General features: G+C 44.8%; 1 protein-coding gene across 3 annotated transcripts in view; it reads left to right on the top strand.

Annotated features, from left to right (window-relative positions):
* The window catches only part of LRSAM1 (leucine rich repeat and sterile alpha motif containing 1), a 542,506-nt gene that overhangs the window by 9,978 nt on the left and 512,165 nt on the right, over window positions 1–20,363 (top strand). For all 3 annotated transcript variants that reach the window (XM_033960298.1, XM_033960299.1, XM_033960297.1), the window contains exon 2: window positions 11,397–11,489. In XM_033960298.1, coding sequence (XP_033816189.1) covers window positions 11,418–11,489 — 72 coding nt within the window. In that variant the 5' untranslated portion in view covers window positions 11,397–11,417. The remainder of the gene's footprint in view (window positions 1–11,396; window positions 11,490–20,363) is intronic.

Genomic DNA, 20,363 nt, shown 5'->3' with positions numbered 1-20,363 from the left:
CTCTTGGACATCCATGGAATATTGCTACTCCTTGGGTTTTGGCCAGGTACTAGTGACCTGGATTGACCTGCGTGAGAATAGGCTACTGGGCTTGATGGCCCATTGGTCTGCCCCAGTAAGGCTATTCTTGTATTCTTAAACAATAGAATCCATTCCAGAACATGGATCGGGCTTAGACTGATACTCCTTATACTTCATTGTGCCAAAGAAAGGCTTGGAGGACTGGAGACCCATTCTGGAACTCAAGTCGGTCAATTGCTTCCTGCGGATTCCTCATTTTTGAATGGAAACTGTATGCACAGTCATTGCTGCTGTCTCTCCTGGGGAGCTTCTAGCATCCTTGGATCTCATGGAGGCTTCTTCCATATTCCAATCTTTCCGGAGCATCACAGGTTTCTGCATTTCCATGTTCTGCAACAGCATTTCCAGTTTGTGGCTCTTCCCTTTGGGCTCTCCACAGCTCTCCACACTTTCACCAAGATGATGGTAGTTGTTGCAGCTTTTCTTTGTAGGCAGGGTATCCAGGTCCATCCTTACTTTGACGACTGGTTGATCCAGGTTCCTTCTTGACAAGAGTGCGAACGTGCGGTGGAGACTGTGCTACAGTGTTTGGGTTGGATTGTTAGCTTTAAGAAGAGCCAGTTGGTGACATCACAGACATTGGAGTATCTGGGCTTCTCTTTGACACCCAGCAGGGTCGTGTTTCTTCCTGATAGAAACTTCAGCAGCAGATCAGAGATCTCCTGGACCTTCCAGCTCCCATGGCCTGGCATTATCTTCAGGTGCTGGGACCCATGGTATCCTCCTTGGAGGGATCCCATGGGCCAGAGTGCACATGTGCCCTCTACAGGACTCCCTCTTCTTTCTGTGGTCTCTGCAGCATCATCCCCTTCAGATGCTGCTCCCCTGGACAGAACCAGCTCACAGCAATCTGCGCTGGTGGCTACAGGGGGAAGCTCTCCGCCAGGGCAAGCTTCTTCAGATCTTAGAGTTGTGGTTCTCACTGTGGGGACTGCTTCATTCAGGGGCAGTGGACTCCATGTCGATCAATCATCTGGAGCTTCGGGCGATTCAGCTGGCGTTACTCATCTCCAGCCCACTATGGAAAGAAAAGTGGCACGAGTATTCTGACATCGCCATGTTGGTGGTGTATGTCCATCGTCAAGGGGACACAAGAAGTGCTCCCTTGGGCCAGGAAGCTCACCAGCTGTTATGCTGGCCAGAGTCAACAACATACAGGAAGACAATTTCCTGGAAGAAAAGTCCATAGTCTGCTGTTGAGATAGATATAGTGATTGGTAGCATGTAAAGTTGCTACTATTTATGTTTTTGCCAGGTACTTGTGACTTGGATTGGCCACTGTGGAAACAGGATACTGGGCTACCATTTTTCTGACCTAGTATGGCTATTATGTCCTTTTTGTTTTTTGGGTTCCTAATACAAGTGGACCAATACCTGACTTCAAAATATATTTTGAGAAGTATGAATTCCCCCTAAAATCCCAGGTCAGGAATTTCAGGGTACTGCTAGACTCATCATTCACTCTGATCCTGCAAATTCAAACAACCTTGAAAAAATGTTGTCATCTACAGTAGTTACATAACCCCTCTCTATATATTGAAAAAACAAGTCTGAACACATTGGTCCCTGTTAAAGTAGTCTAGTCGTGATGTTATTGTAATGCCCTGTACACTGGTCAAATCAAAAAGAGCTTGCATCACTGCAACTAATTTAGAATGCTGCAGCATGACTGATATGAGGCTGCAAGCAGTGTGACCAAATAACACCCTTCCTGCAAAATCTGTACTGGCTACCAGTATCTTATAGGGCTAAATTTAAATCTCTCTATTTCATTTTCAAGGTCCTCAGACAAGATGGGCTAAAATACTAAAAAAATAAGCTAACCTTTTATACCCTTTGAGACTTCTGAGGGTTTCTCAAGGAGCATCACTGTCTGTACCCTCATCAAAAGAAATTGTGTGATGTGATACCCTCCAGCAAGCCTTCTCAAGAGTATCTCCCATGCTGCAAAATTTACTCCTAGAGGGGCTATGTCAGACATGGGCAAACTACGGCCCATGGGCTATATCCGGCCCATTTAGGTTTTTAATCTGGCCTGCCGACCAACCAAACCTTGGCAACTGCGAGCCCTACATACCTCCCTCCAGAGCAGCATAGGGCCGGCAGCACTCTAAACAGGCTGCTTTGCAGCCTTCTTTCATCGGGGAATTCCCTCTGCCACATCACTGATGATGTCATCAGTAATTCGGCACACGGAAGTCCCCGACGAGAGAAGGCCGTGAAGCAGCCTGTTTAGAGGGAGGTATGTAGGGCTCGTGGTTGGTGGGGTTTGGATGGGAGGGAAGGATGGAAGCTGGGCTAGGCTTCTGCTGCACAAGGGATGGGAGGGAAGGATGGAAGCTGGGCTAGGGTTCTGCTGCACGAGGGATGGGAGGGAAGGATGGAAGCTGAACAAGGGTTCTGCACGAGGGATGGGAGGGTGGGATAGAAGCTGGGCAAGGGTTCTGCTGCAGAGGGGGATGGAGGGATAGAAAGATGCTGCAGAGGGAAGGCACAAGGGGATGGGTGAGAGGGGAGGAAAGATGCTGCACATGTGGGGGAGAGAAAGGAAAGAGGAAGAATTGAAGGAGAGGAAGGGAGAGATGATCATGTACAATAAGCCTTACGTTTTCATGCTTTGCTACCTTTTAAAGACCAAAACGTTTTATGTTATGACGTTTACATTTAATTTATATTAGCTCATACAAACACTCCATCCATCTGCTCTTGGTCTGGCCCCTTTGTCAAATTTAAGAACCCATTGTGGCCCACGAGTCAAAACGTTTGCCCACCCCTGGGCTATGTCTAACTCCAGATTACCTCTTCTTCAAGAAGCAGTTAATCTGGCTCTTCACCCAAGCTTTTAATACATAGGGTGAATGACTATACGGTCATTCTGTACCAGGACTAGCTTATTACACACAACATAATTAAATCAGTTCCTTATACAGTGGTACCTCAGTTTACAAGTGCACCGGTTTGCGAGTGTTTTGCAAGACGAGCAAAACATTCACAAAATCGGTGCCTCGGAAACTGAGCGTGCCTCGATTTGCGAGTGGCGCCCCCCGCATTCCTGCACCCCCCTGAAATTCCCCAGACCCACCCAAACAGGCTTCTTACTTCCATCTGGCCATCGGCACCGGCATGTCCTGTGCGTTGGTGCTGGTGCCCGAAGATCTGCCTCCTCTTCTTTGCTGGGCCTTGAGCATCTGCGCATGCTCAAGGCCTGCGAGTTCACACTCTCTCCAAAATTTTCAGGAGTGGGGGTGGGTGGGAACGTATCAAGCGAGTTTCCCTTAGTTCCTATGGGGAAACTCGCTTTGATTTACGAGTATTTTGGTTTACGAGCATGCTTCTGGAACGAATTATGCTCGTAAACCAAGGTACCACTGTATCTTCTTTAACTTGCCTTGAGTTTAACCTCCTATTTGATTATCCCAATGGACTCTGTACCACCTATCTTATCTCCATCTATAATCTATGTGATCTTTTTTATTATGGTTTTTTTCTATTCTATTTTAGTTCCTGGGTTCGGCTCTCAAAGAGGCAGCAGGAAGTAGAATTATGAAACAACAGCCAGGTGGTACATAAATAGTATATTTTATAGGAATAGACAATATTACAAAGATACAATGCTTAGAGAGATGTGCTGCAAAACTCTTCCTTTGGTTTTGGTGAATGAGAGAGAAAAGACAGTTTATATGAATGGATGTCCTGTGTGTGTCTGAATAGGTGAGATGCAGAGGTGGGAAGGAGCTGAGGCGAAGAGAGAGAAGAGGGGGGTAGGGTTTTAGCCTGTATTTATAAATTTGAGTTTGTTCTAAAAATAGTATCTTCCTTCTGGCACAATGGGTTAGATTCACTAAGGACACGGATCGGATCGTTTCAATCCGTGTCCGGGGGGGCTGATTCACGAATCACCCTCATGCAATGAGGGTAATCAGAATCACACCCCTAACTGTCTGCCCGGATTGCTCTATAGCGATCCCAGCGCATGCACAGACCATCTGTAGATGGTCTGTGCGTGCGCTGGACTTCCGGGCCTGGCAGAGATTTTTTTTTTTTTTCTTTTATTAATTTCTTTTGGAGCCTGTGGTGTTAACCCGCTTAAGCCCGTGGGTTAAAACTACGGGCTTGCACTGTGGGGAAGGGTGGAAGAGTCGGGGCAGGCAGGCATTTGTGGCAGGCAGGCAATCGGGGCAGCGGGAGAGTTGGGGCTGCAGGAGGCATTCGGAGCAGCAGGAGATCGGGGCTGACAGGGCAGAGAGCAGGGCGGCAGAAGGCAGGGCAGTCGGATAGGGCTTGAGCGACAGGTCCTCAGCAGTTGTTTGTTTGTGATCGGCCAGCCCAGTCGGTGTTGCAGGGTTTTGGTTAGTGAATCATGTCCCTGCCTACTATGCATGCCGTTCCCCTCATTTGCATGCGTGGATTGGAGGATGGTCGGCAGAGAGGTAAGTGAATCGGGCCAAAGGGAAATCAGATTGCAAACCGATCAGTACATGATCGGTTTGCTTTATGAATCTAGCCCAATGACTCTCAATTGACAATAAGCACCTGTCTTTAAGAACAAGTAGCTAGAGCCATTCTTTGTCTGATTTCCTTAAGCATTTGTCTTTAGCACATCTGTTGAAATTCCAGGGCTGTGCAGGCTACTCCCCAATACTATGCCAAATGTACTTACATGTATTTAATCTCAATTACTGGTATTTTAGAAGTCAGTTAGTGGCACACTAATGTCTTTTGTTAGACTGAATGGCCAGGAGCCATTCAGTCTATTTGCACCAACATTCCTAGGGTCAGATTTGTTTAATATAATATCCCATAGGCCTTTCCTGACTATCTGTTTAGGCCAACACAAATGCTGACAGCCAGTATACAGTAATGTAATGCTGACAATCTGCACTTGGCTCCTCAACTATATCATAAACTATATTGTAGAAAAGCATTAACATCATATCTATGTTATTTGAATGTTCTGATGTATTCTTTTTTAAAAAAAAAATTATTTATTTATTGATATTTGTTACAATTATAACAAAAAATCAGGGAAATTATATTGTCATTTCACTAAAACATCCAACAAAAAATAAAATATTCTAGTCCACATAATTAGAGCCTCTTTTAACAAACTCGGGAAAATTTTTCTAACCCAGTAACAGGCAAAATTGCTTATTTCTCTCTTTCTTTTGTCACTAATTCCCTACAACCTCAAAATTAATATCTGAATTATTTTTCAAAACTGGTTTATCCTTCAAAAAAGTATCCAACTGTAACGGATCAAAAAAAAACCCATATTATCATTGTTATAAGTAATAAGACACAAGGAAACTAGGAAAAACTCGCTCCTACTGCCAATACCTTAGGCTTGGACAGTAGGAACTGTTTCCTCCTAACCTGTGTCTGATTGGACATATCAGAAAACATTTTTATTTGTTGTTCACAGAACAGGGCTTGTTTTTTTCTCAAAATAAAGTTTGAGAATACATTGCTTCTCAATTTCCATTTTAAAGATCACCAACATAGTGGCTAACACATCTTTGGAAGACTCTAAAAATTGGGAAATATTTAGGCTGTCAGGAGATACCAGCCTATCTAAGTCTCCTTCTCTGGTAACCTTGGTACTCCTTGGAATGTAGTACAAGTTGTCTAGTGAAAAAGATTCCACCTGAGTATATTGCAAAGTATCTCTTAAGTACATTTTCAGGAGTTCTAAGGGGGCCAAATAATGTGAAATTGGAAAGTTGAGGAGTCGGAGATTTTTTTGCTCTCAGCTAGTTCTCCATTTTTTCCAATTGCATATGAAGCAACATATTATCTTTCATACTTGAAGTAGCTGATTGCTGTAACCCTTTCATTGAACTATCTAATTTATCTACTTGTCAAAGTCATGATCTGATTCTTTTGTTCATTAACTTTAGTAGCTACTTCTGTTGAAAAATGACATAGTTTTAAAACAGTGCCCTGTAACATGGTTTCTATCCTATTAACTGCTAGCCAAACATCATTTAAGGTAATTATTTTGTCATTAGGGAGAGAGTCTAAACTTGGCTCTGTTACCATTGAAACTGGAGCCAAGGACTGCTTTCTCTGAGTTCTAGTGTCACCTTGAATTTGGTCCGCATTTACAATTGGAGTCACTGATTGTAAGGAAGAAGATGTAACTGCCCCATCTCCGGGGACAGATTCTAATCCCACCAAGTTACCAGAATGTTGAAGTGGTGGCGATGGTTTGCCAGAAGACAGAGATGCAGAATAAGCTGGTGTAATTACCTTGTCATCCATCACCGGGGAAGGTAGGGACTGCAGATGACAATCCATAGGTTCCTCCGTTGGCAAAGATCGAACTATCTTTGCCTTTCTCTTACCCATGATGGGTCACAATGATAATTTACTGCCCTCTGCTCCTCTTGGCTTTGAAGGTGCTCATGAGGGGTGTGTCCTGCCCCTTTGGACGCGGCCTCAAGGGCAACCACGGGACGCATACCACGGCTGCAAAATCTTTTTTAAAGGTGGCCCTGAAGGACCCCTTCTCAGGTGCTGGACGCCTGTTGTCAGAGTTAGTGCTGCTAGCAGCACTGGCGGCTCCATTCTGATGTATTCTTATTAGATATTTCTTAAGTATTATGCTGACACTGTATTATATCTCATTTGAATTTCAGTGCTGTTAATAAGTACATATATTTTTGAAACGTTCATTATTAACCCCCTCGTCTACAAAACTGTGCTAGCGGTTTTTAGCGCAGAGAGTCGCGCTGAATGGCCCGCGCTGCTCCTGACGCTCATAGGAACTCAATGAGTGTCGGGAGCAGTGCGGGCCATTCAGCGCGGCTCTCTGCACTAAAAACCGCTAGCGCGGTTTTGTAGAAGACGGGGTACTGATTTTAAATTTATCTCATATATTGTATTTGTTTAGATTTTGTCTTTTCACTACTGTTATGCTAGTAACAAAATAGTAAGCTTTATGTTGAATTGTATTGCTGTACACCACCTTGGTTGAATCTCTTCATATAAAAGGCAGTTAAATCCTAGTAAATAAATAGTTGGAGTAGAGGAGTGGCCTAATGGTTAGTATAGTGGGCTGAGAACTTAGGGATCTGGGTTCAATTGCCATTGTAGCTCCTTGTGACCCTGGGCAAGTTACCTAACCTACAGGTACAGAAAACTTAGATTGTGAGCCCACTAGGGATAGAGAATGTAGCTGCATATAATAGAAACATAGAAACATGATAAATGTAAATTGCTTTGATTATGACCCTTTGCCAGAATTACCATGACTACAGCCCCTGCACCCTGAGGTTGTGGTTTCAAGCTCAGTGCTGCTCCTTGTGACCCTGGGCAAATCACATAACCTTCCATTGCCCCAGATATGTTAGGTAGATTATGAGCTCACCAGGACAGATAGGGAAAAAATGTTTGAGAACCTGAATGTAAAAACTGCTTAGACAACCTCCATTGATAGGCGGTATATAAATAACTAATAAATACAAATACTAGCAGAATTATAACCTTTGGACTAGAGGAGACCAAACCTTTGCAAAATTTATGTATAATTTATTCTGTAGATCACAGTTCTTCAACCGCCGGTCCGTGGACCGGTGCCGGTCCACAGAAAATTCCTGCCGGTCTGCATAGGACCGGCGAGATTAACTTCTTCAATTTCCTGCCGGTCCGCGCAGGACTGGCAAGATCGAGTAGCGCAGGGCTGGAGATAGAATGGGGAGCCTCCGACTGTGCTTTCTTCCCTCCCAGCGGCTCTCCTTACAAGTGCAGCGATTCAGGAAGGAAGCCTTGGAGTTTTTGCTGAGTTGGGCCGACTCTGATGATGCAACTTCTGCTTTCCTCAGAGGCGGTGCGACCCAACAAAGGAACCGAGGCTGCCTTACTGAATCGCAGCGCTGGTAAGTAAGGAGAGTTGCTGGGAGGGGAGAAAGCTGCTAGCATGGTGGAAAAAAAAGGGACAGCTGCTACTGGACCTGGAGAGGGAGAAGGAGAGATGCTGCTGGGAGGGGGGAGGGAAAGGAGTCTGGGAAGCTGCTGGGTAAGGGGGAAAAAAGGGACAGCTGCTACTGGACCTGGAGAGGGAGAAGGAGAGATGCTGCTGGGAGGGGAGGAGGGAAAGGAAAAGGAAGAGAGTTACTGCTGGACAGGGGGAGGAGGGAAGGGAGAAGAAAAAAGGAATGAAACAGTTTGCACGGAGATTAGAGGAGGGGAAGGGGAGAGATAGGAATGAGATGGGAAGGGAGGGTCAGCAGAGAAATTGAGAGGGACAAATATGCTAGATCTGGTGTAGGAGAGATAAAAATGAAGAGAGCAGTGAAGCTGGAGTGAATCGTGTAAAAAGGAGAGAGGGGCATAGAAAGAAGACAAATACCATATGGAAGGGGGAGAAGTCAGACAGTAGATGGAAGGGCAGATGCTAGATTGAAGAGACAGAGAGGGCAGACGCTGGAAGGAAGAGAGTGAAAAGACGATGAAAGCAGAAACCAGAGACAACAAAAGGTAGAAACAAATAATTTTATTTCTATTTTGTGATTAGAATATATCAGATTTGAAATATATATCCTGCTAGAGACATAACTGGGGACTGCAGTATTCTGTTAGCATGATATTTCTATGAACTTGGCTTGTTCAGTTTTCTTGATAGTAGAGGGGATATATGTGAAGGGGAGGGAAGACAGGGGTTTTGTTGGTCCGTGCTCTGTATATTTGTATTTATAAAATCACAATTGTTCAGAATATTGTTTCTTTTTATACTTTAATAAAATCATAATTGCGGCTTGTGCAGATGGGATCAGATGGTTTGCGGGGACCGAGCTCACGAAAATGGAGCGTAAATGGGGTTTTAAAATTTTAGTCCTATTAATTTGCCGGTCCACAAAATAATTCTTTTATTTCTGCCGGTCCATGGGTGTAAAAAGGTTGAAGAACACTGCTGTAGATAACCTGCTGATAAGAGGCAATGGCAGCCATTTCTGCCTGCCTGTTGTTTTCTGTAAGTAGAGTTTTTACTATATCCAGACCTTCAGTCAGACTCTTGATTGCTTACATACCCATAGTGGACAATAATGACTTACTACTACTACTTCTACTTCTACTACTTATCATTTCTATACTGCTGCTGGATTAAGTTAGTTGCCAGTGTGTAGTGTAATTAGACATCATCAGTAAATACCCAATATGGTCAGCCAGCAAGACACTAGTAATTTTTCCTTAATGCAAATCACTTAATGCCTGAAACAAGGTCTTCTGAGAGCTTTCTTATGAGTGTCATTTATAAGTTGTGCATATTTTAATTAACTTGAAGCAAATCAACAAAAATTAAACAGTTTTTAGATAAATCATTCAAAAAGTAGGCATATAGCATTGCTTTTAATGGCTAGAAATGAACTGAGAAATGTAAATCATGCACAGTCCACCCCAGCAGAAAAAGCCATCCAATCACACCGACCCAAAGTGATTTTATTTCTTTGCAAAATAATACTGAACAGTGGCATTTAGTGAAAGTCTCTTAGGCCTGGATGCACTAAATATATGGTAATTGCTAATACCAACTGGATCGCTGTTGGCCGATTCTGTGGCTGATTGCAGAAGAGCGATTGATGTTCCAAAAAGATTGCATACAAATGATTTGTGCAGAGATTCAATTCTCTCTTGTCTGATTGATTGCTGTGAGAGCAATTCTCACACATGTGCAAAGCTGGCAAAGAGAAGCCCGAGCAGCTGAGAGGCAGGGGAAGCCCTGAAAGCAGCCTTCTGCCACTCAGCTGTTTGGGGCAGGAAACCTTTTTTTTCCTTGGCCAACCCCTCCCCCCAGCAGCGAAAATGGCAGGAAGAATGCCCACTCCTCCTACCAAGCTGTTCTGCCACCTCAAATGAGAGAAAATTGGCAAGAGGGATGCTCACTCGCTTCTGCCAATGGAGGCCTTACCATGAACTATCCTACCCTTCCCCTTCCTCCTGAAAAAAAAGGAGGAATGACCCACTCCCCCATACCTTTGGTAGACGTTGAGAGCTCGAGGAAAGTGCGGTCCCTTGAGCTCCGAGTCCCGCCTGTCAAAAATGACAGGCCTTCTCCTCTCCGGTGCACCATGTGATGCACAGGGAGGAGCCTAAGGGCCTGATTGGCTCAGATGCCTAAGGCCCCTCCCCTTGGGAAGGATCTAAGGTAGGGGTGGGCAACGAGGGCCATAATCCAGTCGGATTTTCAGGATTTCCCCAATGAATAAGTATGAGATCTATTTGAATGTACTGCCTCCCATTGTATGCAAATGGATCTCATGCACATTCATTAGGGAACTCCTAAAAACCCGACTGGATTGTGGCCATCTTTGCCCACCCCTGGTTGAAGCTGTTTGAGCCAATCAGGGCCTTAGGCTTCTACTTCTGTATCCCATGTGATGCACAGGAAGGGCCTAATCTCATGATTTGCTCAGACGTCAGACCTTAGGCCCCTTCCTGTGCATCATATGAGATACAGAGGGAGAAGCCTAAGGCCCTGATTGGCTCAGACACCTAAGGCTCCTCCCCTTGGAAGGCCTATCATTATCGACAGGCAGGTCTCGTAGCTGAAGGGACTGTGCTTCCCTCCAGCTCCCAACGTCTACCAAAAGTATGGGGGAGGGGTTCAGGGAGTGGGGGTGATGTTCGGGGAAGCATCCATTAGTAGGATCCAGAAGTGGGCATCCCTCAAGACTTTTTTGGGGGGGAGGAAGGGGGCAGAGTAGTGGATAGTTTGAGGGGGCCTCTGTTGGCAGGAGGGAGTGGGCATCCCTCCTGCCAATTTTCTCTCTTGGGGGATTCCTGGTGCCGCGTTCATTGAGGAGGGCCATCATAGGCGGTGGGGGACATTTTTTCATTTTATTTTTTTGTGGATCAGATATTTTGCATGTTTAACACACACAAAATATCTGTGCCATTGAAAAAAAAACAACAAAAAACAGGCAGACCTGTCGGTTTTGCAGTTACCGACAGATCTAGACTTGTCGTTTTTTTACGATCGCTAAAACCCCTAGTTTTTTAAAATCATAGCCAAGTGATGTTAGTGCATCAATCATTTGGCTACTTTGCATGGGGTTTTAGCTAATTTGCATGGCTGTATAAAAAAATGGGTGATGGAGGGGAAAACACTCGGTGGCCTGTTTTGTGAATTGGATTGGTAAAGCGATTGTTGCTAAAGCTGTGAAAACAGGTTTAGTGACAATCGCTGACTTTAGTGCATCTAGCCCTTAATCTCTTTCTGTTCTGGATCTAGGCTGTTTCATCTATGATAATGATCTTGGACAAGATTGTGCATTTTAATGATAATGTTTAATAAAAAGTGTAAGTATTATTTACAGGTTTCATCAGATTTGAGGAAGATGCCGCTGTTTTTCAGAAGACGAAGGCCTAGTGATGAGGCCCGAAAACGTCTTGAGTATCAAATGTGTTTGGTAAGACCTCTTTATTATTTGTATAGTTAATCACTTACTACTATTACTACTTCTTATCATTTCTATAGTGCTACCAGAGTTACAGAGCACTGTACACAAACACATAAGAAACTAGTGTTGTATAGTAACCAAGGGCCTGTTTTACAAAGCCACGCGGCAACAGCCCCGAAGCCCTTTAAATGCTTTGTAAAACAGGCCCTAAGTGTAACTAATTACTGTATTTAAGTAAAATATTTGATACTTTTACTTTTAAAGAAGTTCATTATAATATTTATTATTTGTTTACTGAAGTAATAATTTTGCCAATCTTTACTACTTTTACCTAGTTACAATTGATGCTTCTGTAGCAAAAAAATGCTTTTTCAAATGATAGAAAAACAAACAAACTACACATTAGAGATATTTGAATCTGATAGACAGTGAAAATTTGCATAAATGCCATATTTTTTGGATGGTCATATCTTCACTTCACTTGACTATAAAAGCTCATATTGCAAATCTTGGAAGTACCTCATGGTACATGTCTGCTGGCAAAGTTGTACCCTCAGCTGACTTACCTACTAGCAGCAGTATAGAGCCAAACTTTGCAAAAATTTTTGTTCTTGAATTTTTTTGCCTACTTTGCTGACCTGTAGAAATGGAAGCACATTCGCAAAAGATTTCAAACTTGGCACAGAAACTTGTCCGAAGGTGTTGTACCAAACTGCAACATTTCAGACTCCTAGGTAGTTTCCTTCTGCCGCAGTGCTTAAGTAAAGTTGGCATTTTAGGTCATACAAGGCATGGGAATGGATCGATTGCTTTTGTTCAACCACCTCTAGCTCCTGACCAAATTGAGATAGATCCCCAAAATTTTGCAGTTTCATTTGAGACCCTAGACAACACCCCTATAAAATATGGTTGGATTTCAAGGGGGTCGAGCATGGGCAGTTTTCAGTATTGGTCCACTTGACATAGAATGACCCTTTTAACAAACAGACTCCTCCCTTTCTCCTCCAACAGTGGAATGTAGGATCATATATCTTTATTACAATTAGGCCAGAAGTCTGAGGTCCTTCCAGCCAGTCTCTTGTGCCCACCAGTATAACAAAGAACACAGAAAACACAGGAATCTGAAGTTTATTCTAAACTAAACAAAGGGAAGGAGAAATAACTCCTATAATTTTAATTCTTTACCTTTACAGATGTCTATGCACTTTGGCCCTGATTCTGTATAGGACGCCCAGGAGAGGTGTCCTATACAGAATCGGTTCTACACTAAACCCCGATTCTGTAACCGGCGTCCATAGTACAGACGCCGGTTAGAGAATCGGGTTAAATTAGACGCGGCCACTATACTTATGGCAGCATGGGATCTCCCTGCTGCAATAAGTATAGCGGCCGCGGCCGCAGCTGCCTGTCCCATCGCCGGCAGGAGGTTGCCCAATCCTCCTGCCGGAACCCCCCTGGAACCCCCCTCCCCCCCAAACTGGTAATCGCCGGCAGGAGGATGCCCAATCCTCCTGCCGGAAAGCCCGACAACCCCCCCCAAAACTAACCTCCCTCCCCCAACTAACCTTTAAATGTTGGTCGGCTGGATTAGGATTAGTGGGCAGGCCTTAGGATTAGTGGGGATGGGTGGCCCGCTATGCCTAAGGCCTGATTGGTCCAGGCTTCTAGAGCCGTCTCATTTCTATGAGGCGGGCCTGTCGGCTGGACGGCAGCAAGACCCGTCCAGCCGACCAACATTTAAAGGTTAGTTGGGGGAGGGAGGTTAGTTTGGGGGGGGGGTCGTTGGGTCGTCGGGCTTTCCGGCAGAAGGATTGGGCATCCTCCTGCTGGCAATTACCAGTTTGGGGGGAGGGGGGTTCCAGGGGGGTTCTGGCAGGAGGATTGGGCATCCTCCTGCCGGCGATGGGACAGGCGGCCGCGGCCGCTATACTTATTGCAGCAGGGAGATCCCTTGCTGCCATAAGTATAGCGGCCGCATTTACTTACAATGTAGACCAGCATTTTGCTGGCCTACATTTTAAGCGTCTCTTCCTCTACTAGGGAGACCTAGCCTTAGGCCCGCCTAAGGCCCTTAGGCGAGCTTAGGCGTCTTGTGGGCCTCCCTAGGCTCCCGGAGGCGTCTTCAATATAGGCGGCCTGCCTGGGGAACATTTTTTTAAAAAACGTGCATCCCGATTGGCTGATTGGACAGCTGTAGGACGCCTACAGCTGCCTAAAATCGGGACGCACTTTGTAGAATCAGGGCCTTAATCTTTCCTAAATCCTGCTTAACCAGCAAATTACACAATTATATATGTATATTATTATTTTCATTTTCTCTCTATATATATTATTTCCTGATCTTTTGTTAACTACCTTTTAAAAATGTTTCTTTATATTTATTTATTTATATATATATATATATATATATATATATATATATACATACATGCACACACATACACATCTAATATAATAAAATGGTAGGCCGCGCATGCGCACTCAAAAGTCGTGTTCCCTGATCCGTCACGAAAACACGACTGCGCATGCGATCCCCTGGCTTTCACTGTGCACTATGCTCAAGCTGCCGCCACGGCTCCTCTCTCGAACTGCAGCAGGATCGAGAGAGGAGCTGCGGCGGGAGCTTTCAGGACAGAATATGATTACCATGTTTCTTTAGGCAGCCCCGGTTGTTTACTTGGATTCAATGTCAGCATTAGGGTTCGCCGGCCGCCAGCCGTGAGAGCCGGGTGAGGAAGGCCGCCGCAGCCTCGCGGCTAGGTAGGGGGACAACAATCGCGCTTATGCTCAAGCCGCCGCCACGACTCCTCTCTCGAACCGCACCAGGATCGAGAGAGGAGCTGCGGCGGGGGCTTGAGCATAAGCGTCATTATTGTCCCCCTACCTAGCCGCGAGGCTGCGGCGGCCTTCCTCACCCGGCTCTCACGGCTGGCGGCCGGCGAACCCTAATGCTGACATTGAATCCAAGTAAACAACCGGGGCTGCCTAAAGAAACAAAGTTTCACGGTGCTTGGCCCGCCAAACAATTTCTGCCGTTGCCGAAATTTGCCCAACTGTTCCTTCCCTTCCTCCATCAGGTACAGTTCAGCTCCGCCTATGTTAAAAGGAGCTGCTTTGAAATTGGAGCCCTGCCGCCACCGTAACACGTTCCCTCTGCCGCGGTCCCATATGTCAGAGAAGGGGCGGGACCAAGGCAGAGGGGAACGTGCTACGGCAGTGGCAGGGCTCTGATTTCGACGCGGCTCCTTTTAACATTGGTGGATTAACTGCACCTGATGGAGGGAGGGAAGGAAAGGTGGTTGTGCACTGTTGAGCCCCTCTTTGCCCTCAGACCCTCTCCTAACTGCTCCCTCCTGTCTCAGACCACTGGGGGGAGGTGCCTGTCTTCAGCTGCAGGGAAGAAGAAAGAAGGGGCCCTGGCAAGCGAGTTATCAAAAGCCAACCATAGCCTGGGACCCCTACATGGTATGAATAATGACCAGACAACAAAAGGTAAGAAAAATAAGTTTATTTTCTGTTTTGTGATTACAATATGTCAGATTTGAAATGTGTCTTGAGGGAGGCTGCTGCTGCGGCTTTGGACAGAGGGGCACCATTTTCGTGTGAGCCGGCCTTCGGAGAGGCATGGGACGCAGGGACGGATGCGGGAGGGGCTGCTGCTGCGAAGGGCTTTGGTGGGGGAGCCAGCCAGACCGCGAATGTGGGGACGTTGTAAGCGCGGATTGGTCAAGGAGCCGCCGCTGCCGAGGCTTTGAAATTGCTCTCCCACCGTCACTCCCTCCCGCCCCAGCTCTGCCTCTGCCCCTGCCCAGGTTCAAAAGCAGGAGAGGCGGTCATCTAGCACCCGTTAATCTAACGGGCTTAAACACTAGTACATATATATATACACTTTGGCCCGGATTCTGTATAGGAAGCCGGTCCTGGGTGGCCTATACAGAATCGGGCCTACACCCGCCCAAAATTAACCCGATTCTGTAACCATCATCCATGTTGTAGACGCCGTTTACAGAATCGGGTTTAACATGCCCAATCCCCTTCCCCGGACCCCCTCCAGATCACCTGCAGGAGGGTTCCCAACTCCTCCTGCTGGACCCCCTAACGCCCCCCCATAAGATCACCGGCAGGAAGGTGCTCAACCCTTTCTGCTGACAGAACCCGCCCACCCTCCCGACGATCGCCGGCAGGAGGGTGCTCAGCCCTTCCTGCTGACAGAACCCACCCCCCTAATGATCGCTGCAGGAGGGTACCCAACCCCTCCTGCCGAACCCCCGAAGATCGTGGCAGGATGATGCTCACCCCTCCTGCCGGAACCCCCAATGCCTCCCCTAAGATCGCCGGCAGGAGGGTGCCGTACCCTCCCCTTGGTCTTACCTTCAAGTTGGACCAGAAGGCTCCTTGCACATCTGGCCAGCAGGCCCGCCTCCATCCAAATGAGGTGGACCCGCCCCACCCCTGCCCAACCCACAGGATCCTAGGGCCTGATTGGCCCAAGTGCCTAAGGCCCCTCCTATAGCGGCCTGACTAGATTTAGAAACAGGGAGGGAGGTGGGCCAGGCCTGGCCAGACCAGGAGGGTAACATGGCAGGAGGAAGTTGGCAACTCTCCTGGCTTTTGTTGGGCATCGGTGCAGGGGGGATCGCGACTTTTAAACAAAACTTTTTCTTTTTTGTCGGGCAAGGAGCCCGTGGGGAGGGCAGCGTCGGGTGTTTGCAAGAGGGAGTGGGTTGCCGGGGGGGGGGGGGCTCTCAGCTGTTTTTTTACAGGCCTGCAAGTCTTTTTTTTTTTTTTATGGGGCAGATATTTTGCGTGTGTAACACATTCAAAATATCTGTGCCATGTGCCAGGCAGGCCCGTCAAAACCCAACCCGACTCAAAATAGCCAAGCAATTGTTAGTGAATCAATCGCTTAGCTATTTTGCATGGAATTTTACTAATTTGCATGGGACGATCAGGATTAGGGTTTTGCTGCCATCCAGCCGACAGGCCCGCCTTGTCGAAATGAGATGGTCCCGCCCCTTCCCGGCCCATACCCGCTAAGTCTAAGGCCTGATTGGCCCAGACTCTAGAAGCCTGGACCAATCAGGCCTTAGGCATAGCGGGTCCGCCCATCCCCACTAATCCTAAGGCCTGATTGGCCCAGGTGCTCCCTATAACTAATCCATGCTTTTGTGGCGCATGGCTGCAGGGCATGGCCGGAGATTCGAGGAACATTGAGGAATTTTGAAAATAACTTGAGGTACTCTTGTAATTATTATAATATTTTAGATGGGGAAGCGTAAAGCTAAAACTAGTTTCAACACCAGTGCTCACAGGCCCTATGGACTGGCATTTTGTTTCCTTTTTCAATCAGAGATCTATGTCATCAGAGATATCTTTATCTTCCCCAGATAATATTCCACCTCTTCCTACTATCTCTTGTCCAGAAGGGACTTTGGTACAAAGTCCCATCTTGGAATCAGCAGCACCTACTGATTTACATATTTCCTCTCAGATAACTTTTCTTAAATTGCCACCAGTACAGATGGTACCTGCTGAAACTGAAGATAAACAAGAGCTTACCTTAAAAGATTTATGGGACATTAATCGGAAAATGGAGGGAATGTTGAGCTCTGTAATAGCTCAAAATGGGATCTTTTCACAAGAGGTTGGGAATAAATTTACTAACGTGGATTCCAATTTACTTGTCCTTGAGAAACAGAGTAGCAAAATTCAGTCACAGGTTCAAGCTTTTCAGGCTGTTTCAGCCTCAGTAATTAAAGATTCTTGCAATATTAATTTTAAGATAGAATTATTGGAAAATGCTAATAGAGCTTTAAACCTGAGATTGATAAATTTTCAAACTATTTATCTCCTTTCACCTTAGATCCTCTTGAGAAAATATCTAAGAGAGATTCTGAGAATAGAAAATACGGCTATTTCTTTTTATTAAATGGTATTATATTCCTTTAAAGAAAAAGATTTCTGGAGAACAAGAGGCTGATCGAGTAATATTCACAGAAATTGAGTTAACTGCTTTTCTTGAAGATACTCAGGATATTATTCAGACCAGAGCGACCCTTTTGCTCTCGTGTCTATCTCAGCAAGATAAATCTTTAATAATGAGTAAATATTTTAAGAAGAAAGACATATTTTCTGGTGCAGAAGTGATGATATTCCCAGATGTGACCAGGTCCAGTGGAAGCGGAAGGCCTTTTTGGCACTAAAACCTAGGATGTTGGCCCTGAAAGCCACACTTTTCCTCAAGTTTCCATGCAAATGCATGATAAACTATCAGAATAAAGATTTAGGGCTCCTTTTACAAAGGTGCACCGCTATAGCACGTGCTAGCCAAAAAACTAACGCCTGCTCAAGAGGAGGCGGTAGCGGCTAGCATGCGTGGCATTTTAGCGTGCTCTAATGCACCTTTGTAAAAGGAGCCCTTAATATTTTGGGACCCACTTTAGTTGGAAAGATTTCTTAAAGATCATGAGAAGTTACAGAGTAGTAAGGAATAAGGCTGTATAGCAACACCAAATTTTAGGATGCAACTATCCTATATTGCATTTTTTAGTTCATTTCCTGTTAAAATATGGTAAAGCTTCTTCCTAGATGAGGGCTTGTTGGATATTTGAATTATACTTTTATTTTTTTATGTATTTCAAAACTTCCCCTACCCAAACACCTATCGTATCTATCTATGTCAATGTCCTTGTCAACCCAACTATTTAAATTTTTACTTTTAATTTTACATTTTATTACCTAGATTTTTAGCATTGTAAACCAACCAGATACATGTAGATGGTCAGTATATCAAATTATAAATAAACTTGGAAACTTGGAATAATTTCCATTTTCCTTAATGGTTTCCTGGATTGTATTTGCAGTTGAAAATAAAATAAAAATAAAAATTACCAACTAGTAGATGGCCATGGCTGAATACTGGTTCTTGTAAGTAAATGCCCACTTTTTCTAAAGTTTGCCCCTGAGCTTTATTGATTGTCATAGCGAAGGCTAATGTGACGGGAAATTGTCTCCTTCGTAATGTAAATGGCAAATCAGTGGATGTTGGAGCCAAATCAATACATGAAATAAAAACTAATTCTCCTTCTGCTGAACCGGTTATTACTTGAGCAATGATGAGGTTGGTTTTTAAGTCATTAATGATGAGGCGGGTACCATTGCACAATCCTCTTTTAGTATTTAGATTTCTCAGCAACATAATGATTGCTCCTTTTTTAAGGTTGAGTTTATGTTTTGGCATACCTGTTGGAGTTAGTTTATTGAGAAACTCTATGGGAAAATTTTGTGTGTCTTCCTGAGTGGAGTCATCAATTGAGGTGGAGCTGAGATACATTACAGTCTGTCCTTCCAAAATGTTGATTACCTCTTCATTTATGGAGTTTACATCAGAGTTTTTTGCACAAAGTATAGATTTTTTAGTGAATTTTGGAATATCTGTAATAGAAATTTTTTCTCCAAAAAAGTCTTTTATTATATTTTTTGTGATTAAAATTTGGGAAGGGATTTCAATAATGTCATCAGGCAAGCCGTCAATGTGTGGTGTGTCACCATTACCAATTTTGATAAGCCAAATGCTGAAATCAGTGTCTATTGATCGAATATTGTTTTTAAGGTTTAGGACTTTGAATTTGGGCCAGAGGTTGTTATTCTTTACACATGCCTCTAAAATTTTTGTCCGGTCAGCATGAGGCACTACGGGAAGTGTTTGACGGAAATCTCCACCAAGTAAGAAAACTTTCCCTCCAAAGGGTTTGTTGTTATCCATTATTTCTTGTAGTAGTTTGTCAACCACTGTAAGAGCTATAGACGGGGCCATAGTATATTCGTTCCAAATGATTAGTTTAGCGGATCGTTAATTGTCAGCATCACTTGAATTTATACACATATTTGATATTGAGTTTTCAAGTATAGGTATGGGTAATTTGAACTGGGAGTGGTATGTTCTACCACCCTTGAAAAGATTTGCTTCTATACCTGTGGAGGCTACAGGAAGTGCAATGTTATCTTGTGCACGAAAGCTGTCAAATGAGTATTGCGTTGTGAAGCTCTCTGTGCTGCTATACAAATGTTATTTGGGTTGAAAAATATAGATTGTTTGTCTGGAAGATGTACTGTTAATCTGTGATTGATAATGCAATATGTCAAGCCTGATCTTTTCATTACAATGACATGCAACCCCAAATGGGAAGAGATTGTTAATAATCTACATGGTCAAACTGCTGATGCACGCCCAGATTTAGTTGCAAGAGTATTTCACATAAAACTAAAAGCTCTGATCTATGATATCTGTAAGAAACATATTTTTGGACTAACAAAAGCCATTGAATACATGATTGACGCCATGCTGCTTCTGGAGCACTCACATATCTCGAATTAATAAAAATTTTAATTTCATCATGATTTAAACTACCCTGTTCTTGAATGACAACATTTGCACAATCATGACCTTTGTATACGTATTTAAAAAGGTATTTGATGCTTTTCACAGAAGCACAGACTTCAACATTAATGTGGCAATTGTACTATAGGGCTAGATATAGATTATATGGTACAACCCAAGTACAGTCAAACCTCAGTTTGCGAGTAACCCGGTTTGCGAGTGTTTTGCAAGACGAGAAAAACACTCAGCAAACTTTTGACTCAGCAAACCGAGTGTTGACTCGATTTGCGGGCACACCCCCGATAACCGGCATCGCTCCCCCCTGCTCGCAAAGGCCCCCTCGCTCCAACCGGCACCCCCCCCGCGAACCGGCACCCCCGCCCTAACAACTTAAACTTACCCCCCCCGGTCTGGCACCGGCACGCAGGCACAGATCGTGCCGGTGCCTAGAAGATCTTCCAGCTTCTGCCTGCCTTGAGCATGCATCTGCGCATGCTCAAGGA

This window comes from Geotrypetes seraphini, chromosome 10, assembly GCF_902459505.1.
Source record: "Geotrypetes seraphini chromosome 10, aGeoSer1.1, whole genome shotgun sequence".
Lineage (NCBI taxonomy): Eukaryota > Metazoa > Chordata > Amphibia > Gymnophiona > Dermophiidae > Geotrypetes > Geotrypetes seraphini.
This window is presented reverse-complemented; position numbering and strand designations above follow the sequence as displayed.